At 43.1% G+C, this 25,103-nt stretch overlaps 2 protein-coding genes across 2 annotated transcripts in view; both read right to left on the bottom strand.

Annotated features, from left to right (window-relative positions):
- LOC126278654 (proline-rich protein 36-like) overlaps nucleotides 1-25,103 on the bottom strand; it is a 443,922-nt gene that overhangs the window by 408,093 nt on the left and 10,726 nt on the right. The window contains exon 2 of the mRNA XM_049978868.1: nucleotides 24,187-24,353. The gene's annotated coding sequence lies outside the window, so the exon portion shown is untranslated. The remainder of the gene's footprint in view (nucleotides 1-24,186; nucleotides 24,354-25,103) is intronic.
- Nucleotides 1-25,103, bottom strand: part of LOC126278915 (uncharacterized) — a 123,583-nt gene that overhangs the window by 58,485 nt on the left and 39,995 nt on the right. Inside the window, exon 4 of the mRNA XM_049979189.1 lies at nucleotides 24,187-24,353. Coding sequence (XP_049835146.1) covers nucleotides 24,187-24,353 — 167 coding nt within the window. The remainder of the gene's footprint in view (nucleotides 1-24,186; nucleotides 24,354-25,103) is intronic.

A 25,103-nucleotide genomic window follows, 5' to 3' on the forward strand; every position in this document is an offset into this window, starting at 1 on the left:
CGGACTATAAATGTAGATGCAGATGTAGATTTACTTTGCCGCCTTGCTCCATGGGACAGATGCTCCCAGGTTTCGACTGGCGGATGAAGACCACTGCGTGATTCTTCGCTGTGCTGCATTTCAGCCGACATTTCGCAGACCACGAACCCAGAGTTTGCACCTGAGCTGGAGTCGGTGTCGCGTCGTTTGAGCTTTCATGTTGCGGGTGCCCGGAGACCCAACGTGAAACCAATAGAACGCCTTTGAGAAGAGCTACATCGCCGACCTCTCTCCGGGCTGCAACTTCCTACATCACTGCCTTCTCTAGTTTCGCCTCTTCAGGAAGAATGGATCGTCATTCCTCCACAGACGTTCAGCGACGCCAATGAAAGTATCTGCAGTAGAGTTCGAGCCATTATGAAAAAGAAACTTGGACGGCCGTCATATTAACGTTCACTAAAAGGTGTCCGGTTACTTTTGACCATACTGTGTAAACTCTATGGATTTTTTACGGGTAAAACTGTTCACAACTTTCTTATACCGACTGCTACTACAGTTGGTTGAGAATCTCCGTGACGCTGTTACACCGACAGAAACCCGCGAGGAATCGTGGGTATCATCTTGGAATGATTGTAACTCTTCCGTTAATCCAAACTGGTAAAGATTCCAGACCGACGATCAATATGACAAAAAAGTGTCAAGCAAGGGTTTGTAAGTAACCTCTTTTTTCGTGAATTACACTTATTCGAGATTCTTTCAATAAGTGAGAGACTAGCATATGTCTTGTCCGTGGCTAGGTTTATGTGGTCGTTCCTCCGCAAATAGCTCTGAACAAAATCTCCTACATACTTGAAAGCCAGGAGTGATTCCAGTAGCTTACTACGGATTAGTTGATAAAATAGATCGAATTCATTGATCTTTTTGCACTGAGTCGTTACATTACGTTTATTTATTTTTACACTCAACTGTGAATCTTTGGTCGGCCGCTGTGGCCGAGAGGTTCAGTCCGGAACCGCACTGCTGCAACGGTCACATGTTCGAATCCTGCTTCGTGCATGGATGTGCGTGATGTCCTTAGGTTAGTTAGGTTTAAGTAGTTCTAAGTTCTAGGGGACTGGTGACCTCAGATGTTAAGTCCCATAGTGCTTAGAGCCATTTGAACCATTTTGTGAATCTTTGCACCAAGCGCTGACCGCCTATAAGAGACTCTAGATTTCGCAACAAGTCTGTAACGATGTCACATCCCCGCACACTACTGCCACATTGCGTCATAGAACTACTTACGTCATCAGCCAGATCGTTTGTGTAAGAAGTCCATGGACAGACGACCACAGCCGTTTGAAATTAGAACAGACTGTAGACAAGGGGATGCGATCTCCCTTTAATATTGTCTTTGAAAATATAAAGAAAGAATAAGGTGGAAGCTGAAGCAAAAAAATGAAATAGCATTAGAAAGATCTCAGAAATAACGTTCATCTGGCATGTTACAGGCATGGTACACTCAAACAGCTGACGTGAAGACTAAAATGCTGAAAACGATCGTTGAAAAGAGAGATTTAGAAGCATATACGAAACGATAGAAACAATTATTCAAAACAAAATAATCAAAGTGTAAATATTACAGACTTTATCTAGCGGAGTGGATAAGCTCGAGCTACAAAGTATTGCATAGCAGGAAACAACATAATGGATGAAAACAACATATCAGTTATGAAGAAATGTCTCTGACGAAGAAATCAATTGCACCATTCGTCAGTGAATATCGTGAGCTCACCCTATCTAGGAGGAGGCCGGGCGCCACTTCTACTTCTGACGATGCCTCGCTGTCCAGATCGCCGTACTGACCTTTGTTTGCTAGGAAGTATTCAGTCTAATCCCCTGTCTCTTCGAATATTCCATTAGCACGTCTTTCCTTTGCTATCTATCCCTTCTATGCCTACAAACTCGACATCAATAGCAAATCCGCTGTCTGCTTGCTGCCTTCTGGAGCTGGCGAATGAGCAGAGCGAGCTAGGTCCCGCACAGGCAGAACCTGCGAGAGACATATGAGTTCGGTTTGCGGAAAAGTCATCATTATTACGTGAGCACAAAATATGTTGCATAATACTGCACATGCCACTTACTGCGTAAGACTGTCGTTCCCTTTAAGTTATAGCGGACAGTACAGGACGATACATCGAGAAGAGATGTTTATTTTGAACGTCCTGCTGTCAACAATATGGTGATCTCATGAACAAATGGATGCCTTTGGTTAAAGTAATACAAATAGTGAAATGTTAACGGTAGCGGTTTTGAAAGATTCTTGAAGGAGTCCCAAACGCTCAAGGTCAATATTTCACGTACGGTGCAGACACATTAATTGAGACTTTAGAGATATGGAATCAATGGTCGGGAATGAATACATCAGGCGGTATGAGCTCTTGATGAGAGTAGTGAGTCTGAGACACGTCCTTGTGAACTGGTTATGTTTCATATCAAACAGCTGTTTGCTGCGTTGATGTTGGTGACTGCAACCTAAAAAACAAAACATAACTCTATTACCGATGCCGTGTACGACTCTTTGTCATTGACCACTGTTTGCCGAAGATGGTCATCGTTCATAGTAACATTTAAAATACAATGCCCAGGAAGCTGAACGTCTTTACAGGGTAAATTTTTGCAACATCCATCTTCTTAAATTAAAGAAATTTGTAGCGCCGGCCGGGGTGGCTGAGCGGTTCTAGGCGCTACAGTCTGGAACCGCGCGACCGCTGCGGTCGCAGGTTCGAATCCTGCCTTGGGCATGGGTGTGTGTGATGTGCTTAGGTTCGTTAGGTTTAAGTAGTTCTAAGTTCTAGGGGACTGATGACCACAGATGTTAAGTCCCATAGTGCTCAGAGCCATTCTTTTTTTTAGCCGTGGATAGAAACGCATGAAGAGCAGTGTTATTCAAGCCACAGTATGGTGGCAAAGATTCTCGGGAAAGATACGTCCGCACCTCATAATTAGCTGTTATTCGGCTTGGCAATGATCGATAGAGTTATTGGATGCCCTCCTGAGGCAAATCGGGCCAAATTCTGTCCAATTGTCTCGTTAAATCGTCAAAACCCCGAGATGGTTGGAGAGCCGTGCCTATAATACACCGAACGGTCTCAATTGGAGAGAGATCTGGCGACGTTGTTGGCCAAGGTAGGATTTGGCAAGCACAAAGACAAGCAGTACAGACGCTCACCGTGTGCGGGCGGGCATTATCTTGCTGGCATGTAAGCCCCGGATAGCTTGCCATGAGGAGCGACAAAACAGCGTAGATCATCGTCGACGTCAGGCAGGAGCAGCCGGCAGAGAAACACGCAGCAACAGGGAAGTAACCGATTTTGCGACTTTTACGAGTTCCTAACCGGGAGCGAATTGTATAGTTTCATCTGTGTGCTTTGATAGTTTAGTTTCTTGAGTTCTTGCGTGTTAATTTAATATCCAAGAGCCACACCTCTCGCCTTCTCGTTTACGTCGAAAAGTAAACCAATTGTGTCACATATTACAAGTTCCTAGTCAGGGGTGAATTATTTAGTTTCACCTGAGTGCTTCGGTAGTTAGGTTTTTGAATCTCTGCGTATTAATTTGTTAGACACAGTTCTTGCGTTTTCGTCATCGCCTACAGTAGAGCTGCGCAGCACGTGCCGATAGTGCGGGCAGTTTAGTTTTCCATGGTCTTTAGCGTGGATAGGGACTGTGATTGTTGTGTGTGGATGCGAACCGAGTTGGTGACTCCCCTGTTAGTCCGACAAAAACTTTCAAGGTGCTGTCTTTGGCTGCCACTGTCGCTCAGCCAGATTCTGTCCCCTGTCCAGTTTCAGAGGAAACCTCTCAGCCCGGAAGAAGCGGGCAGTCGCAGAGGGTAGGATTATTGATAGTTACAGACATGTTATGGAGCCCCTTAGGGACATCGCTGTCGAGAAGGAAAAGAAAACCAATGTGCACTCCGTCTGCATACCGGGTGGAGTCATTCCAGACGTGGAACGGATCCTCCCGGATGCCATGAAAAGCAAAGGGTGCAGCCAACTGCAGGTGGTGGCTCACGTCGGTACCAAAGATGTGTGTCACTTTCTATCGGAAGAGATTCTCTCTGGTTTCTAACGGCTAACAGAAGTGGTAAAGGCTGCCAATCTCACTTTCGAGGTGAAACCAGAGCTGACCATTTGCGGCTTAGTCGACAGGACCGATTGCGGACCTCTGGTACAGAGCCGAGTGGAGGATCGGAATCAGAGGCTTTCACGGTTCTGCGACCGTGTAGGCTGCAAATTCCTCGACTTGCGCCAAAGGGTGGTTGGGTTTCGCGTTCCGCTGAATAGGTCAGGTGTCCGCCATACGCAGGAGCCGGCTACACGGGTAGCGGGGGCTGCGTGCCGTGGACTGGCATGTTTTTTTCGGTTAGAGGGTCTCAGGGAAAACACAAGAAGGGCTACTATCACAAAGGGTGCAGGCCGAACACAGGAAGAACTTAGATACAGGAACCATCGGTATAACAGTTGTAAAGCGCTATTAGAAAGCACTGATGCTCAAATCGATATAGGCACTCAGCCGAAATTTTTGCGAAGAACCTCACGGTGTTCCGAAAGGATAGGCTAAACACAGTTGGCGGTGGCGTGTTTGTTGCTGTTAGAACTAGTTAACGTTGTCACGAAATTGAAGTAGATAGTTGGTCTGTGTTAATATGGACAGAAGCCATTCTTGGAAACCGTAACAAAATAATAACTGGATTCTTTTACCGACCTCATAACTCAGATGATACAATTGCTGAATGGTTCAAAGAAAATTTGAGTTTGATTTCAAACACGTATCCGACTCATACAGTTATAGTTGGTGGTGACTTTAATTTACCCTCGGTATGTTGGCGAAAATACATCTTTAAATCCGGAGGTACGTATAAAACATCATCCCCAATTGCGCTAAATGCATTCTCCGAAAATTATTTCGAGCAGTTCGTTCCTGAGCCCATGCGTTGTAAAGGTTGAGAAAACACATGTTACCTCTTAGCAACAAATAATCCTGAGCTAATGAGAAGCATCAAGTCCTCCAAAAATAACGAAAAATATTCCTTTTTCAAAAAGCATGTAAAAATTTACTTGACGCCTTTCTGGAGACAGTCTTCACTCCTTCCAAATTAACAATGTAAGTGCAGACCAGATTGCAGATCATATGTGGCTTGAATTCAAAGAATTCGGCTGCAGTTGAGAGATTTGTACCAAATAAGTTAACAAACGACGGAGTTGATCCTCCTTGGTACACAAAACGGGTCAGAACACTGTTGCAGAAGCAACGAGAAAACCATGACAAATTTAAACGAACACAACATCCGCAAAACTGTCGATCTTCTACAAAAGCTCGAAATTTAGCATGGGCTCCAATGCGAAATGCTTGTAACAGTTTTCAAAACTAAACTTTGTCTCGAAACCTGGCAGAAAATCCAAAGAGATTCTGGTCTATGTGAAGTATCCTAGCGGCAAGACACAATCAATGCCTTCTCTGCGCGATAGCCATGGAGATACTATCGAAGACAGCCTTCCCAAATTCCTTCACAAAAGAAGACGAAGTAAATATTTCAGAATTCAGATCAAGAACAGCTGCCAACATGAGTAACGTAGAAGTAGATATCCTCAGAGTAGCGAAGCAACTTAAGTCACTTAGAAAAAGCAATTCTTCTGATCCAGACTGTATACCAATTAGGTTCCTTTCAGAGTATGCTGATGCAAGAACTCCGCACTTAACATTCATATACAACCGCTCACTCGGCTAAAGATCGTACCCAAAGATTGGAAAGTTCAAGAAAGGTAGTAGCAGTAATACATTAAATTACAGGCCCATATCGTTAATGGCGATATGCAACAAGATTTTGTAACATACATTGTGCCCAAACATTATGAATTACTTCGTAGAAAACGGTACATTAACACACAGTAAACACGGATTTAGAAAGCATCGTTCCTGGGAAGCACAACTAGCTCTTTACTCGCACGAAGTGTTGAGTGCTATCGACAAGGGATTTCAAATGGATTCCGTATGTCTGGATTTCCGGAAAGCTTTTGACACTGTACCACACAAGCGGCTCGTAGTGAAATTGCGTGCCTATGGAATATCGTCTCAGTTATGTGACTGGATTCATGATTTCCTGCCAGAGAGGTCACAGTTCGTGGTAATTGACGAAAAGTCATGGAGTAAAACAGAAGTGATTTCTGGCGTCCCCCAAGGTAGTATTATAGGCCCTATGCGCTTCCTTATCTATATAAACGTTTTGGGAGACAATCTGAGCAGCCGCCTTAGGTTGTTTGCGGATGACGCTGTAGTCTATCGACTAATGAAGTCATCAGAAAATCAAAACAAATTGCAAAACTATTTAGAAAAGATATATGTGTAGTGCGAAAATTGGCAATTGACCCTAAATAACGAAAAGTGTGAGGTCATCCACATGAGTGCTAAAAGGAATTCGTTAAACTTCCCTTAGACGATAAATCAGTTAAATCTAAAGGCCGAAAAGTGAACTAAATAACTAGGAATTACAATTACTAACACCTTGAATTGGAAGGAGCACATAGAAAATGTTGTGGGGAAGGCTAATCAAAGATTGGCAGGACACTTAGGAAATGTAACAGATATACTGAGGAGGTTACCTTCACTACGCTTGTTCGTCCTCTTTCAGAATACTGCTCCGTGGTGTGGGGTCATTACCAGATAGGACTGACGGAATACATCGAAAAAGTTCAAAGAAAGGCAGCACGTTCCGTATTATAGCAAAATAGGGGAGAGAGTGTCACTGAAATGATGCATGATTTATGATGGAGATCATTAAAACAAATGCGTTTTTCGTTGCTGAGGAATCTTCTAAGGGAAATTCGAATCACCAATTTTCTCCTCCGAATGCAAAAACATGAAGTTGACTCCGACCTACATAGGAAGAATCGATAACCATGATAAAATAAGGGAAATCACAGCTTGTAATGAACGATATAGGTGCTCCTTCTTTCCACGTGCTATACGAAATTGGAATAATAGAGAGTTATGAAGGTGGTTCGATGAACCCTCTGTCAGGCACTTAAATGTGATTTGCAGACTATGCATGTAGATGTAGATGTAGACGTACCGCTGCGCTGTAAGAAATGGTTCAAATGGCTCTGAGCACTATCGGACTTAACATCTATGGTCGTCAGTCCCCTAGACTTAGAACTACTTAAACCTAACTTACCTAAGGACATCACACAACACCCAGCCATCACGAGGCAGAGAAAATCCCTGACCCCGCCGGGAATCGAACCTGGGAACCCGAGCGCGGGGCTGCGCTGTAAAAATGCCGCGCATGACAACCAAATTGGTCCTGCCATGAACTGAAATGGCACCCCAAACCATCACTCCTAGGGCTTTCCGGGGCGCCTCCAGACATGTCTCAAGTGGTCATCGGGGCTCATTTCAACTCCAGTCAGTGAGATTCCAAGGCCATTTGATCGTCATCCGCGGCACCTTTACAGCACAGCAATACACCCACTATATTATACTCGCTGTTTTGTGCTCTTCATGGTAAGCGATGCCGGGCTTATATTTCAACACGATAATACCCGCCCGCACAGATCGAGAGTTTCTCGTGGTTGTCTTCGTGGTTTCCAAACCCTACCTTGGCCAGCAAAGTCGTCGCATCTCTCCCCAACTCAGAACGTTTGGGGTATTAAGGGCAGAACCCCAACCACCCGAGTTTTTGTGGATCTATCGCGCCACTTGGTCAGAATTTGGCACGGTATCCATTAGGATGTCCAACAACTGTATCAATCAGTGCCAAACCGAATGCATGCTTGCATAAGGGCCAGAGGTGGACGAATACTTTATTGACATGCTCGGTTTGTGAAGCTCTTTCTCGTGAATAGATCGTCCAATTTTTCTGAAATTGTAATAATTTGTTTATCTATAGATGTACGTCACATCTACCCATATGCGTCCCTTTCGGATAATCCCTTCGTGGTGCGTGGTACTTTTGTCTTAAGAGTGTATTTATTTATTTATTTCTGCGTACATGTCACCCTGCTGTCAGTTGTCTTACGTCTAACCAAACATCGTCAGTGAGCTAACATCACCGAGTACGTAGTACATGAGCAGTACATAACGATTCTTGCACGAATGACATCTAACAGAAACGTATGTCAGCAGTATCCGGAGAGAAATGACGATTATACGTCGCATGTCATCTCAGACACTGAAAGTTTGTTAACTGAGTTAGCCCATCTTAAGGCTACCTTTCATCAGAATGGGTGTTCTGAAACACAGATCAGACGCGCGTTGAGCTATGACAAACTATGTATCGGATGACTGATGAGAGTAATGAGAGAGGTCGGTGTGTACAGGTTTTTTGCCTTATGCAGTCAGTGTTTCCAGCAGAATTAGTCATATTCTAACGAATCACAAGTGAGTTTTACGACAACCATCTGAAGTACTGTCAGGGTATGTGAAGAACAATCTAGGTTTTCGTAATGCGGGTGTCTACTCTCGTAAAGTTTTGGCATATCGTACATCGGTCAGAGCACCCTGGAGGACCAGTGTTTAGAGCATAATCGTCACAAATTTTTACAAATGTAAGGCAAATGTGCCATTGCTTTGTTACCGGTCATTTTGGTGTGTGTTTTCAATTACTAGTACAATGCTATTACGAAAAGGGTTAAACTAGCAAGTGGCCAAGTGGCCACATAAATTCTGCCGGTAATGTTGCTCTCTTTATCTCCCCAGCCACCTCCTACTCCCTGGTTAAACAAAGAGTGATAGAGCACCACTTGTTCGTTTGTTGTTGGTTACTATTCCAGTCTTCCGGCTGGTGTGGCCGAGCGGTTCTAGGCGCTTCAGTCTGGAACCGCGCTGCTGCTACGGTCGCAGGTTCGAACCCTACCTCGGGCATGGATGTGTGTGATGTCCTTAGGTTAGTTAGGTTTAAGTAGTTCTAAGTTCTAGGGGACTGATGACCTCAGATGTTAAATCCTATAGTGCTCGGAGCCATTTGAACCAGTATTCCACTCCCGATAACGTCTGACGTTGATTGTCTTTGGTTGTGTGTGATGGCTCTTGTTGGGTACTATGTGTGTTCCTTTCTGCAGTATGGTCTTTTTATTTTCGCATCGGTGCAGTCCCTCCCACCCGCCGTTTAAATTGACATGCATGCCGGCGTCTCGTTGTATTTGTGCCTTGCAGATGACGCGGTGTTCTGTCTAAATATCAATAGTTGTCGAGGACTTTTTTTTTGTAACCTAAATGAACATGCGATAAGCCGAAATAAGCTCAAGTTTCAAATTAATTTTTTCAAGTCTTTAAATGTCGCACAATGCCGCAATTCAAGTGTTTACTGACACGCTTTCTTAAAACGATAAATTGAAATATTTTAACTTCATAATTTTTTAAAGCTTACTCTCACTGAAATTTCGACCTACATTAGAGACGGTTTATAAGGAGCTTGCTCCTTCATTTTGAACACTTACGAAATGTATGCCTGAATTCTAACGTGGCCGTAGTTGGAGGAGAGCACAGATGAACACATCGAGAAAACGTACAGTATGCTATTGGAATAAATGGCGATTAAAGGTGTACAAAACAGACGATGTCACACAAATTTCAGAGTAGAGACATATTATATTTAACACGTCTGAAGAAAGCTGGCTAGACTCCAGACAACGAGTACAACGAGTAGTCCTCCCAGGGGGCTCCTGTCTTGGGAGTATGTCAGTGGGAACCACATGGGCACTTAGCTAAATCTGACATTACTTCCATTTACTTGTGTCAGTCTTCTTCTGTTTTCTTGGCCTCCCTTGACCAACTCTTATTCTTTCGACCCCAATGGTATTAGGTTTCGAGGTTTGGGGTCTCTTTCATTTCTATTTTCTATTCTCCGACAATCAATGGTTGGGAAGGGACCTGGCAGTCTGCTCAGGTTGCCAATATCTGTTTGCAGAAACAAAACTCTGGGAAATGTCCCCTGAAATTTGAGAAATCAATCAAAGTCACTCTGTCTTCAGGCCGCAAGTGGCCCATCGGGATCATCCGACCGTCGTGTCATCCTCAGTTGAGGATGGGGATAGGAGGGGCATGGGGTCAGCACACCGCTCTCCCGGTCGTTATGATGGTTTTCTTTGACCGAAGCCGCTTCTATTCGGTCGAGTAGCTCCTCATTTGGCATCACGAGGCCGATTGCACCTCGAAATATAGCAACAGCGAATGGCGGCCGAATGGTCACCCATCCAAGTGCCGGCCACGCCCGACAGCGCTTAACTTCGGTGATCTCACGGGAACCGGTGTATCCACTGCGGCAATCATACCTCAAGGAGTTAAATGCAGTTCTGCCAACAAACTCTACCTCCACATCCTAGAAGGCATGAGTCGTGAGGTCTCTAGACAATGTATGACACACAGTGGATACAGGCTACAGAGCCAATGAGAGAGGATGTAAAGCGAACTTAACCTCCGACGTCTTTAAATAACCAGAACATATTGGGTAAGGGAGATAACCTCGAAATAATATCCTTGACTTCCTAGAAGAGGTTTGAGCAGATGACTGGTAACCAACTCTCAGAAAACACAGACTACTCTCAGTATCCAAACGAGCGTCGGAAACAGGACGGTTTCAAATGTAAATGACAACGCTATGAAAAAAAGACAAACGAAAATGGATAAATGGTCACATCAAAGTAGCAGCGTGGAATGTGAGAGGAATTTCCTAAAAGGAGATAGAACTACTAAATATACTAAGCGACATGAGTATTGATGCTGTAGCATTCACAGAAACTAAAAAGAAATTACAAGGAAATAAATACGTAGGGGTTTACATCATGTTCCATAGTGGTGTTGAACAACATAAAAGAGAAGCAAAGGTGCAGCACTGCTCCTGCCTAAAAATGGGCAAAAGACATTCAAGATTGTACATGCGTAAGTGAAAGATTACTTACAGTCAGGCTGAAATTGATAAGGGGTAACGCCACCTTTACAAGTGAATATGCACATGAAGAAGGGAAAAAATATGAGTCTCAGAGTTTCTACGAAGAACTACAGAAGACTCTGAGTTAATACAGTGTTACTGATCAGATTATTATGATGGCTGATTTCAATGCCAGAATAGGAAATATACCAGTAACAAACGTTATAGATCCGTTTGGAGAACCGATATGTAATGAAAATTGAAACTCATTAACAGATTTTGCCACTTAAAAATCAAAAATTCATTTTTTTAAGAAAAAAGGATATACACAAGTATACTTGGGCCAGCAGAGGTCTTAGATCAATAAGTGACTACATCTTAGTAAACGATAAGCTAGCGGGTCGGGTAAGGGATACAAGAGTTTACAAAATGGACGAAAATAACTAAACAAGTAACAAACCATCAAGATCAAAGATCTGGTTTAGCATCATCTGCCATCCTCTGAACATGTCCAGCCCAATGTAGTCTCTCACTAATTGAAAACGTCTGGCCAATGGTGGTCGAGTAACTGGCTCGTCACAATACGGCAGTCACTACTCTTGATGAACTGTGGTCTCGTGTTGAAGCTGGATGAGCAACTGTACCTGCACACGCCATCCAAGCTCAGTTTGACTCAATGCCCAGGCGTATCAAGGCCGTTATTACGGCCAGAGGTGGTTGTTCTGGGTACTGATTTCTCAGGATGTATGTACCGAAATTGCGTGAAAATGTTATCACATGTCAGTTCTAGTATAATATATTTGTCCAATGAATACCCGTTTATCATCTGCAATTCTTTTTGGTGTAGCAATTTTAATGGCCAGTAGTGTATTTTCTCTGGTCATGGCTTAAGTTTGTCCTATATTATCAAGTATAAGACGTTGTAGTTTGTATTCAGCAGTGAGATCCCTATTTAGTTATTACAGTCCCTTTGCTTTTCTTGTTATGGGCTTCTACAACCACAGAAAGCTTCCATTCCGTTCGTATCTCTTCCTCCGTCCATATCATTTTGTCCAGTCTGGTCAATTCTTTAACGAGCTCTTCACACCCCTCATTGATCATCTCTGATGTTTGATCTCCTCCTGGCGTGTTCCTCTGCTTCAGAGTATTTACTGCCTTTGGCATATCCACATCAGTAATGTCAACTGTTTCATAGTTCTGCTCTTGTTTCATTTATCGAAACATCTCTTCTGGTTCTTCCACGTTTGATAGACTAGCAAAGTATTTCGCCCATCTTTCTACGATCATTTGTTTCTCAGCTATCATCTTTGTATCTATATCATTAATGTGTGGAGACTTGCCTCTTCTTCCACTTTTCTCTTGCTTGATAAGTTTGAACATTTGTGTACTGTTATTTCTCTGAAGTGCTTCATTAGCAACAGGCTGTTATTTCCGATTAAGACCTTATTTAGCGCTTCTAGCTAGTTTGCTGCGTGTGGTCACGTTCAGGCATTTCTTTTTTCTTCTCACCCCCTACGGCAGGGCCGGCCAAAAACTGCACAGCGTGCAGACGTGCGGAAGTGCTGCACATGTGCGCACGTCTGCGACAGCGACATCTGTTATTAGACATGTGTCCTAAATGAACGGCGGAGGCTCCACTTCCCTGTGGTACAAGCAAGAGCGCAATATATCTAGTCTCGTTTACCCCTGGTGACCGTAACCTCAACAGAGAAGTACTGAGAAATGTCAAGATCTATGTTCTCAGTCGTTTAAAAATAACTGGGAACTGCAATTCTTTTTTGTAGCCGTTGGTGAAAACTCAAAGTGTTTGCTGTGACGCCGAATAATAGGCGTCCAGCGTAAGTTTTCAATTGAAAGACATTACAATACATATCACAAAGACGAGTGTAGTGTACTCAACAGTGAAGAACGGCAAGCAAAATTAAACGTAGGCATACTTCAGGAAATGGATGAAACACATCAACTCGATTTTACTGTACGTCAAAGTAACTGACACTTCTTGAATTCTTAGTTTCTTGTGTTACATTTATGTCTGTTTTACTGTACGCTGTACAATGTACTGTTTTCAATTTTCCAGAATAACAAACACACTAAATCTTCACTGCGAGCAAGTTTTAAAATCGCATTATGAATTGCACTATCTTGGATACCCTTTTCCGAAGGGGAGTTTGTGAAACGGCGTCTGATTGATGCTGCAGAAGTTGTGTGTCCCACGAACGTTAGCAGGTTTCAAGAAATCAGTCTATCCAAACAAACAGTGACAAGACGTATCAGTGCTATGGCCGGCGATCTGCACAGGCAGCTAATAAATAAGGCTTTGTTGCTTTCTCTGTTGCACTCGATGAAGCAACAGATCTTACAGTTACAGCCCAGGTTGTGATATACATACGAGGTGTCGATAACGCACTTTGTGTAACAGAGGAGCGACATCTGTGCGTAGAAACATGAACTACATGAACGCTGACGGCTGCGGCGTGCATGCTGTGACCCGGAAGTTGCACATGTGCAAGAGCACCGCATGCGTGCAGAATTTCTGACCGGCCCTGCCCTACGGTTTCCTCTCCTGCGGCAACCTCTTCACCTGAGAGTACTTGTTTCATCGTAGGTCCTCTGTTATCTGCTGGATGTATTCCGATCTCCGTCTTCCTCTACTGCTTTTACCTTCTACAGTTTCCTCTAGTACCAGGGAAGTTATTCTATGATGTCTTCACACATGTCCTATCTTCCTGTCCCTTGTTCTTGTCAATGTTTTCATTATGTACCTTTCTTCACTGATTCTGCGGAGAACCTTCTCATTCTTTGTCTTATCAGTACAACATATCAGTAAATCTACAAACATAACACACCAGAATTAAGTAGGAGTCATTCCATTTAATTGTGATGTGCTGTTATGTTTGGGAACGCAACAGGCAATGAGGATATACCGAAAACAAGGTAGTAGTACTAAATGAAGTAATGATTGAAAATAACAGACTGTTGCATACGATGCTGTTCTTTTTAAATCGATGTTTTGGTGGTCACCCGGAAGAAGTCAACCGGTAAACAATAGATGGGCCATGTTCGACCACTTTTAGAAGCAATCAAAGTGACATAATTCAACGATTTTCTTTCTGTGGATGAGGCACGGTGCCGCTATTAAGTCTGGCAGCCATATTTAGGTCATAGCGGCGGCCCGCCAGCAGGTGGAAGGGCACACTGCGTAACAAAAAGCACTGCTGGCTGTGTTTACTCCGCGGCTGTCTGCAGACCTCGGCTCTGCGTTATCGCTGCAAGTCACGATACGCCGCGCACTACAAAAAGATGTCACCCTGGCACCGAGTCTCGCCAGAGACTTGCGTAACTAAGACCCGACTGAGATGTCCAGCCGGCCGCGGTGACAGAGCGGTTCTGGCGCTGCAGTCCGGAACCGCGGGACTGTTACGGCGGCAAGTTCGGATCCTGCCTCGGGCATGGATGTTTGTGATGTCCTTAGGTTAGTTAGGTTTAAGTAGTTCTAAGTTCTAGGGGACTTATGACCTAAGATGTTGAGTCCCATAGTGCTCAGAGCCATTTGAACCATTTTTTTTTTTTTTTTTTTTTTTGAGATGTCCAGCGCTCATGGTTGGTTCTAGAGTGCAGCAATGTAATTCGATCGAGTGATCCATCAATTCGATAATTATTAGCAGTTATTCAAAGTAATCTTTGAAAATAAGTCTAGATCGCAAAACATGTTTACTGAACGGTGACCAGTTTCGATAATGATACGATTATCTTCAGACCTACAACTATTTTGATGGACAATGCCTGAGTATGGAGAAGGAACCGCTGAATGACGAAAAATATTCTAAGTAAGTGGGAAAGAGCGTCATTTACCATGAACCGTGTTCACAGATTAGTTGAAATATACTGTATACCAGGAAGTTTGTTTTCACCGAAAATGTGACTCTGATGTGGTGAACAACCACACTATTTATGTTAATTGACTACCCGAACGAAGTATGATGCATCAGGCATTTGTTTAAGTCTCTTAGCTCTCTGTCCATTAAAGTCAACTCTGACTCAATACGTTTTATTAAAATTCCCTCTGAAAAAAGTGACAGACAATATGACAAAAGGAAGAGTAATTAAGCTTTAGAAGAATTTTGGTACGTTACGACCTCACATATAATTTAATAAACGCAATAAACTTCAAGACAGGAGGTATCAACGTTACTAACAGCGCGAAAATACTCCACGCAACCTCACTGAGTCGAACGCAAAGGCAGACAGTGAAATTAAATGAGGCAAACGCAGATGTGCAATTGACTACACGAGCAAAGAGTGGAGGAAGAAAGAAAGAAATTATTGAAAGAAAGACCACAACAAGAAGAGTACTGTTTAAAGAGAATGTATACATACATTATTGATGTATGTAAAGCGTTCACACCATTGTAATTACATATTCTCTCACTGTAACTTAGTGAATTAAAATTATGTAACCTTAGTGACATGTATCTCAACAAACTATTGTGTTATTCTTTTTACAAATGGAAGAAACCCTAATTTTACCCACTAATCCAGAAAATGTATTCCAAGTTATTGTTCTCATCAATATATATCTAAAAATTACATAAATTTCGACTACATTTACATCTTGCTTTCGTTATATTGATGAACATGTACTACAGTGCAAAACTGAGTGATACGTGCTTCATTTTTGTGGAATCAGCCAGTTATTTAATAAAAAAACATTATTTACATCTTCTCTCTTGCCGATCACTTGGTTGGTTTAAAGTAATATTCCTAATACCTGCAAAACAAACTGATTAAGAATTACTTTGCAATAAAATGACAGATAGTTCACATGTAACACAAGAAGCGGCCGACCAGTAACTGACTTTATTGAAAACGCATTGTAATTTCCCTTAGTGCCGATGACGTAGCGTTTGAAATAATGATTTTTTAACATATCGTTTCTGAGTCTGTAAATACGGGTGTTTACAGGGGTAATCACCCGGTTTGGAACTGAATTGGGACATAAATTTTACATCCACCTGAGTGCCATAGGACGGGCGGCCGCGCCGCGGGAGGTGACTTGTTGGTCGTCCCCGAATCAAAAGTCAGTGTCCGCAATAGGGGCGAATTGCTCGCTGTTTCTTGAGGCAGGAACCTGATGTGTTGGCGTCCCCAAGTTCATAGAGCGCGCTACAGCGTGGGAGTGCAGAATAATGTGGTCGGAAACTACTAGGCTTGCTTAAGTGGTGTAGAATTTCTGGTGGCCATAGGTATCCTTCGTCAAACCATAGATGGAAATTAATGCTGCGAGAAATTTCGCCCAAAAACAGCACTTACCAGAGAAGTGTGCATGGTACAAATTTTTCACGTCTTTTTTTAGCATTATTTGAAAAATACCATAGCTCTCTAAATGTATTTTAGTTAAATGCATGCAGATATTTCCTGCACACTAAAAACTGTGATAAAAAAAATAATTTTTCTTTCTTCAGGTTTTTCTTTTTCTTTTTCATTTAAACTCATCCATTACTGGACACTGCTGAGAAGAACGATAGCGGTACGTCTAGCCGTGAATAGCAGCGATGTTTCTGATGACTGAGGTGGAGTTTACACGAATTATTCAGCATTTATTACATTTTGTACCATATGAGCACCCAAAAATTAAAAAATAATTGAATCTATTGTCATGGCAAATATAAAATGTTTTCTGTAAGTATTCTCTGATGGGCCAAACGCAGCATATATTAGATGGAACAAGGCCGTATTACAAATATTCTACCATGTTTTTGCTGCAACTGGTACTTCATTAAGTCGTTATATTTACATCACGACGAAGTCTTTATGGAATTTTTGCCATTTCAAGTGATCGTATGTGTTAGCAGCTGTTTGCTTCACTTCCCAGATGTTTCGACGTATGTTGCAATATTGCACCCTGACGCATCTTTTTGATTACCTGTCAGGTTTTCTGATACTGGTAGTTTTTGTATGTGATCAAGTTTATAATAGTACTTATATCTGTTTGTGATCACGTTTGTAACAACAGTTACAAATATTTGACAGGTTTGTCCAGTGATGTATGGCTAATAATATTCATTGAAACATATAAACATCGGTGGAGTAGACTGCCAAACATCTATGACTGTTGTTAGAAACGTGATCACAAACAGATGTAAGTACTATACAAACGTGACCACATGGTAGAATTACCGACATCATAAAAGCTGAAGGTGCTCCAGGATGCAATATTGTAATACACGTCGTAACATCGTAGACGTAAAGCAAACACCTATTAAGATATACGATCACTTCTAAATGGCGAAAATTGCCGAAACGAGCTCGTCGTAAATTTATGTAACAAGTTAATGAAGTGCCGCTTGGAGCATATGTATAATATTAGTGAAGCCTGACGTTATCAGCGAGGAGACGGTGGGCCTAATGTGGCTAAAAGTAATTTTTTTAAATAGACCACCAATTTTCTATCACAGTTAAAGTATGTTAACTAGTTTCGGCTGCTATCTGCAACAATCTTCAGACCGTTCAAGATATGAAAAAGCGGTAACTAACCATTGGAAAGCATCATTAGCTGTAGTCATGCAATAACATGCATTAGTAAATACCAAGACAATCACAGTACATAGTTTAAAAATACCACCATGCGCAAGGCAGGCTGAAGACCTAATCTGTCAGGATGACGGTAATGCAACTGGACATTTTCCAATGTCACTGTGTTCCTACATGGTCTTCAACTTGGCTTATTTACGATGATGTTTTCCAGCTAAATTCTATTATTGTCTTGGTATTTGCGAATGCAAGTTATTGTACGAGTACAGCTAATGATGCTTTCCAATGCATATTCACCTCATTTTCAATTTTTCAACTATCTGAAGGAGGTTGCAGACAGCAACTGAAACTAGTTATCGTATTTTTGATTGTGAAAATTGTGGTCTAGATACTAAACGTCCTTTACTACAAAAAATTTTATTTACTAAATATATGTTGTTGTTGTTATGGTCTTCAGACCTGAGACTGGTTTGATGCAGCTCTCCATGCTACTCTATCCTGTACAAGCTTCTTCATCTACCAGTACCTACTGCAGCCCACATACTTCTGAATCTGCTTGGTGTATTCATCTCTTGGTCTCCCTCTACGATTTTTACCCTCCACGCTGCCCTCCAATACTAAATTGGTGATCCCTTGATGCCTCAGAACATGTCCTACCAACCGATCCCTTCTTCTGGTCAAGTTGTGCCACAAACTTCTCTTCTCCCCAATTCTATTCAATACTTCCTCATTAGTTATGCGATCTACCCATCTAATCTTCAGCATTAGTCTGTAGCACCACATTTCGAAAGCTTCTATTCTCTTCTTGTACAAACTTTTATCGTCCATGTTTCACTTCCATACGTGGCTACGCTCCATACAAATACTTTCAGAAATGACTTCCTGACAAATCTATACTCGATGTTAAAAAATTTGTCTTCTTCTGAAACGATTTCCTTGCCATTGCCAGTCTACATTTTATATCCTCTCTACTTCAACCATCATCAGTTATTTTGCTCCCCAAATAGCAAAACTCCTTTACTACTTTAAGTGTCTCATTTCCTAATCTAATTCCCTCAGCATCACCCGACTTAGTTCGACTACATTCCATTATCCTTGTTTTGTTTTTGTTGATGTTCATCTTATATCCTCCTTTCAAGACACTGTCCATTCCGTTCAGCTGCTCTTCCAAGTCCTTTGCACTCTCTTTCAGAAATACAATGTCATTGGCGAAGCTCAAAGTTGTTATTCCTCCTCCATGCATTTTAATACCTACTCCGAATTTTTCTTTTGTTTCCTTTATTGCTTGCTCAATATACAGAATGAATAACATCGGGGAGAGGCTACAACCCTGTCTCACTCCCTTCCCAACCACTGCTTCCCTTTCATGTCCCTCGACTCTTATAAGTGCCATCTGGTTTCTGTACAAATTGTAAATAGCCTTTCGCTCCCTGTATTTTACCCCTGCCACATTTAGAATTTGAAAGAGAGTATTCCAGTCAACACTGTCAAAAGCTTTCTCTAAGTCTACAAATGCTAGAAACGTAGGTTTGCCTTTCCTTAATCTTTCTTCTAAGATAAGTCGCAAGGTCAGTATTGCCTCACGTGTTCCAGTATTTCTACGGAATCCAAACTGATCTTCCCCGAGTTCAGCTTCTACTAGTTTTTCCATTCGTCTGTGAAGAATTCGCGTTAGTATTTTGCAGCTGTGACTTATTAAACTGATAGTTCGGTAATTTTCACATCTGTCAGCACCTGCTTTCTTTGGGATTGGAATTATTATATTCTTCCAGAATGAGATTTTCACTCTGCAGCGGAGTGTGCGCTGATATGAAACTTCCTGGCAGATTAAAACTGTGTGCCCGACCGGTAATGGCAGAAGTAAAGCTGTGAGTACGGGGCGTGAGTCGTGCTTCGTTAGCTCAGATGGTAGAGCACTTGCCCGCGAAAGGCAAAGGCCCCGAGTTCGAGTCTCGGTCGGGCACACAGTATTATATTCTTGTTGAAGTCTGAGGGTATTTCGCCTGTCTCATACATCTTGCTCACCAGATGGTAGAGTTTTGTCAGGACTGACTCTCCCAAGGCCGTCAGTAGTATCAATGGAATGTTGTCTACTCCGGGGGCCTTGTTTCGACTTAGGTCTTTCAGTGCTCTGTTAAACTCTTCACGCAGTATCGTACCTCGCATTTCATCTTCATCTACATCCTCTTCCATTTCCATAATCTTGTCCTCAAGTACATCGCCCTTGTATAGACCCTCTATATACTCCTTCCACCTTTCTGCTTTCCCTTCTTTGCTTAGAACTGGGTTTCCATCTGAGCTCTTGATGTTCATACAAGTGGTTCTCTTATCTCCAAAGGTCTCTTCAATTTTCCTGTAGGCAGTATCTATCTTACCCCTAGTGAGATAAGCCTCTATATCCTTACATTTGTCCTCTAGCCATCCCTGCTTCGCCATTTTGCACTTCCTGTCGATCTCATTTTTGAGACGTTTGTATTCCTTTTTGTCTGCTTCATTTATTGCATTTTTATACTTTCTCCTTTCATCTATTAAATTCAATATTTCTTCTGTTACCCAAGGATTTCTACTAGCCCTCGTCTTTTTACCTACTTGATCCTCTGCTGCCTTCACTACTTCATCCCTCAAAGCTACCCATTCTTCTTCTACTGTATTTCTTTCCCCCATTCCTGTCAATTGTTCCCTTGTACTCTCCCTGAAACTCTGTACAACCTCTGGTTCTTTCAGTTTATCCAGGTCCCATCTCCTTAAATTCCCACCTGTTTGCAGTTTCTTCAGTTTTAATCTACAGGTCATAACCAATAGATTGTGGTCAGAGTCCACATCTGCCCCTGGAAATGTCTTACAATTTAAAACCTGGTTCCTAAATCTCTGTCTTACCATTATATAATCTATCTTTTATCCATATATACGATATAATAAAATCTAATCTTTGGTCACCATACATAAGGGATGTGCGCATTAAATTCGCCCATACGTATTGTCAGATGAATAAAAGAAAGTAGATTTTATTTCATTATAAGAGGACATAGGTAAATTTAATGACATTATTACTCCAATGTTTAAGTATCTGACATTTTTGTCAATATTGAATTTTTTGTAGATTCAATGGAAATTCCGAGAAAAATTTTATGCATTTGTATCCCACAATGGACGACAATGTTATTTCAAGTTATTTTGTTAGGGATTCAAATGATGTTCTGCAGAATGGATCAGAAAGTTGTGGTGCTAAGAGCAGGTCTGCAGTAGAGAGAGATACATATATGGTTGAGATGCTCCTCTTGAGTGTTCTGGGAGCCATAAGAAGAGATTCGACGTGGGACACAACATCCCAGTTAAAGCGTATAAATATTATCTTCTTACACCAGTACTGCTTGCCGTCTTAAAAGAAATTGAATCTGCTAAAAGGTGTTTCATACTTAAGTGATTTTAGGTGGAAAGTTGTGGAAAGTTACAAAATCTAAATCTGGATGCGTTTGAAACCTGCTGATGCCAAGAGAGATTTTAATGCGTTGAACATCGAATTTTCATCTCGAAAAAAGCTGAGCTGCGAAAATGAAAGTTGGTTCAAATGGCTCTGAGCACTATGGGACTTAACTTTTAAGGTCATCAGTCCCCTAGAACATTGAACTAATTAAACCTAACCAACCTAAGGACATCACACTCAGCCATGCCCGAGCCAGGATCGAACCTGCGACCGTAGCAGTCGCGTGGTTCCGGACTGAAGCGCCTAGAACCGCTAGGCCACCGCGGACGGCGCATACTTTCTGTTTAGGAAACAATACACCTCGAGAAACGCCTCATTGTCTTCTGGCAAGCAGTAGTTTCTTCATGCGAGGACAGAGGAAGCAGTCACTTGGAGCACTATCAGGAGAAAGCTTATCGAAAATTAGCCCGAAGGAGGAGCACAACCCCATGGACCGCTGCCCTTGGTCTCAGACGTGTGTGCCAGTGGGTGTGTGTACTGTGCTGCTGGGTCGGTTTTACCCTTCAGGAGCGTAATCTGTTAGTACTACACCACGAAACTTCCAAAAACCACGCAGCATCATCGAGGCAACTAATGGTTGGATCTTCGCCTTTTTCGGCGGTGATGAATCCATGTGATTCAGCTGCTTGCTTTGCTTCTTTGTCACAGTGAAACATCTACTCATCTATGGTGATTATGCGACCTAAAACGCATCTCGGTTGGCTTCGCACAGCTACAACATTTTCTAAACTCGAATTGTATTCGCAGTTGCAAATACGGACAATCATCACTTGTATAAGGGAATGACGACAGTGAAAATTTGCGCCACACCGGGACTCGAACCCGGATTTCTCGCTTTTCGCTAGCGGTCGCCTTAACCAGTTTGGCTATCTGTCAACGATTCACTGCCATACAAAAACTTCCGCCATGTCGCCGTTCCTGCGTTACAACCCGCAGTCGTACACACATTATGTAATTCTAGTACGGGAGATGACATTTAATTGTAAGATGCTGCCTGGTATCGACGGATAAATACGATGCTGTTGTGCATGCATGTCGGAAGGAACACTCCATCGCACATCTTAACAACACAGGCACTGCATCTACATCTACATTTATACTCCGCAAGCACCCCAAAGGTGTTCGGCGGAGGGCACCCTACGTGCGACTATCATTACCGCTCTTTTCTGCTCCAGTCGCGTATGATTCGCGGGAAGAACGACTGCCGGAGAGCCTCCGTGCGCGCTCTAATCTCTCTAATTTTACATTCGTGATCTCCTCTGGGGATATAAGTAGGGGGAAGCAATATATTCGATACCTCATCCAGAAACGCACCCTCTCGAAACCTGGACAGCAAGCTACACCGCGCTGCAGAGCGCCTCTCTTTCAGAGCCTGCCACTTGAGTTTGCTAAACATCTCCGTAACGCTATCACGCTTACCAAATAACCATGTGATGAAACTCGCCGCTCTTCTTTGGATCTTCTGTATCTCCTCTGTCAACCCGATTTGGTACGGACCCCACACTGATGAGCAATACTCAAGTATAGGTCGAACTAGTGTTTTGTAAGCCACCTCCTTTGTTGATGGACTGCATTTGCTAAGGACTCTCCCAATGAATCTCAACCTGATACCCGCCTTACCAACAATTAATTTTATATGATCATTCAACTTCAAATCGTTCCGCACGCATACTCCCAGATATTTTACAGAAGTAACTGCTACCAATGTTTGTTCCGCTATCAAATAATCATACAATAAAGGATCCTTCCTTCTATGTATTCACAATACATTACATTTGTCTGTGTTAAGGGTCAGTTGCTACTCCTTGCACCAAGTGCCTATGCGCTGCAGATCTTCCTGTATTTCACTAGAATTTTCAAATGCTGCAACTTCCCTGTATACTACAGCATCATCCACGAAAAGCCGCACGGAACTTCCCACACTATCTAAGAGGTCATTTATATATATAGTGAAAAGCAATGGTCCCATAACACTGCCCTGTGGCACTCCAGAGGTTACTTTAACGTCTGTAGACGTCTCTCCATTGAGAACAACATGCTGTGTTCTGTTTGCTAGAAACTCTTCAATCCAGCCACACAGCTGGTCTGGTATTCCGTAGGCTCTTACTTTGTTTATCAGGTGCCAGTGCGGAACTGTATCGAACGCCTTCCGAAAGTCAAGGAAAATAGCATGTACCTGCGAGCCTGTATCTGGGTCTCATGAACAAATAAAGCGAGTTGCGTCTCACACGATCGCTGTTTCCGGAATCCATGTTGATTCCTACGGAGTAGATTCTGGGTTTCCAGAAACGACATGAGCAAAAAACATGTTCTAAAATTCTACAACAGATCGACGTCAGAGATATATGTCTATAGTTTTGCGCATCTGCTCGACGACCCTTCTTGAAGACTGGGACTACCTGTGCTCTTTTCCAATCACTTGGAACCTTCCGTTCCTCTAGAGACTTGCGGTACACGGCTGTTAGAAGGGGGGCAAGTTCTTTAGCGTACTCTGTGTAGAATCGAACTGGTATCCCGTCAGGTCCAGTGGACTTTCCTCTGTTGAGGGATTCCAGTTGCTTTTCTATTCCTTGGACACTTATTTCGATGTCCGACATTTTTTCGTTTGTGCGAGGATTTAGAGAAGGATCTGCAGTGCGGTCTTCCTCTGTGAAACAGCTTTGAAAAAAAGTTGTTTAGTATTTCAGCTTTACGCGTGTCATCCTGTGTTTCAATGCCATCTTCATCCCGGAGTGTCTGGATCTGCTGTTTCGAGCCACTTACTGATTTAACGTAAGATCAGAACTTCCTAGGATTTTCTGCCAAGTCGGTACAAAGAATTTTACTTTTTGAATTCACTGAACGCTTCACGTATACCCTTCCTTATGCTAACTTTGACTTCGTTTAGCTTCTGTTTGTCTGAGAGGTTTTGGCTGCGTTTAAACTTGCAGTGAAGCTCTCTTTGCTGCAGTATCGTACGCAACATATCCGCTGTTGCCTCGGTTCGGTGTGCTATCCGAATGGCACCCAGTGGGCGAGTTCCCTACGTCCAAAATCTCAGGCAGGTCGTCCAGCGTTGTGGTGAATGTGCCACACTGTAGTGTAAACGTCTGAAGTCGACCTAACACCGTCACAAGTTCGTGAGATTGATTTTTGAGAGGTGGTTATTACAACTTCACGACTGCCACTCATAAAGGCCCGGTGTTTAGCTTTTAATTCCTTCACGGTGCACATCGTCCGACATTTATAAGTAGGAGCGCCAGTAGTTGAGTAAGAGGTATGCGCCGCCGCGGCCGGTACTCACGGCCCAGGAGAGGGTGCGCCGGCGGTCTGCCCAGACGTTGTGCCCGGCGGCTCCGGCGCCGCAATCCGAGGAGCCGCTGCTGGACGCCGTGGTGGACTGCGCAGGCGCGCGCACGCTGCCCGCAGACAGCGCCCCGCTGCCCGACAGGATCCACGACACGTCCGCCCCTGCACAGTAGCGGCCGACCGCTGAAGCCGTCATACATACAGGCCTCTCCACATAGTACACTGTGAGTACAATTCTTTTTCGATATTATGATGCATTCTCGACACATATACCTGTTACAAAATATTCGTTACTTGAAACTTCCTGACAGATTAAAACTGTGTGCCCGAACGAGACTCGAACTCGGGTCCTTTGCCTTTCGCGGCGAAGTGCTCTACCAACTGAGCTACCCAAACACGACTCACGCCCCGTCCTCACAGCTTTACTTCTGCCAGTATCTCGTCTCCTACCTTCGAAACTTTACAGAAGCTCTCCTGCGACTCTCGCAAAACTAGCACTCCTGAAAGAAAAGATACTGCGGAGACATGGCTTAGCCACAGCCTGGGGGATGTTTGCAGAATGAGATTTTCACTCTGCAGCGGAGTGTGCACTGATGTGAAACTTCCGGGGAGATTAAAATTGTGTGCCGCACCGAGACTCGAACTCGGGACCTTTGGGAGCTAGGAGACGAGATACTGGCAGAAGTAAAGCTGTGAGGACGGGGCGTGAGTCGTGCTTGGGTAGCTCAGATGGTAGAGCACTTGCCTGCGAAAGGCAGAGGTCCCGAGTTCAAGCCTCGGTCCGGCACACAGTTTTAACCTGCCAAGAAGTTTCATATCAGCGCACACTGCGCTGCACAGTGAAAATCTCATTCTATTCGTTACTTGTTGCTTTCGTGACTGTATGCCATTACCGGCAGCCATGCAGTATCT

This window comes from Schistocerca gregaria, chromosome 6 (genome assembly GCF_023897955.1).
Source record: "Schistocerca gregaria isolate iqSchGreg1 chromosome 6, iqSchGreg1.2, whole genome shotgun sequence".
Taxonomy (NCBI): domain Eukaryota; kingdom Metazoa; phylum Arthropoda; class Insecta; order Orthoptera; family Acrididae; genus Schistocerca; species Schistocerca gregaria.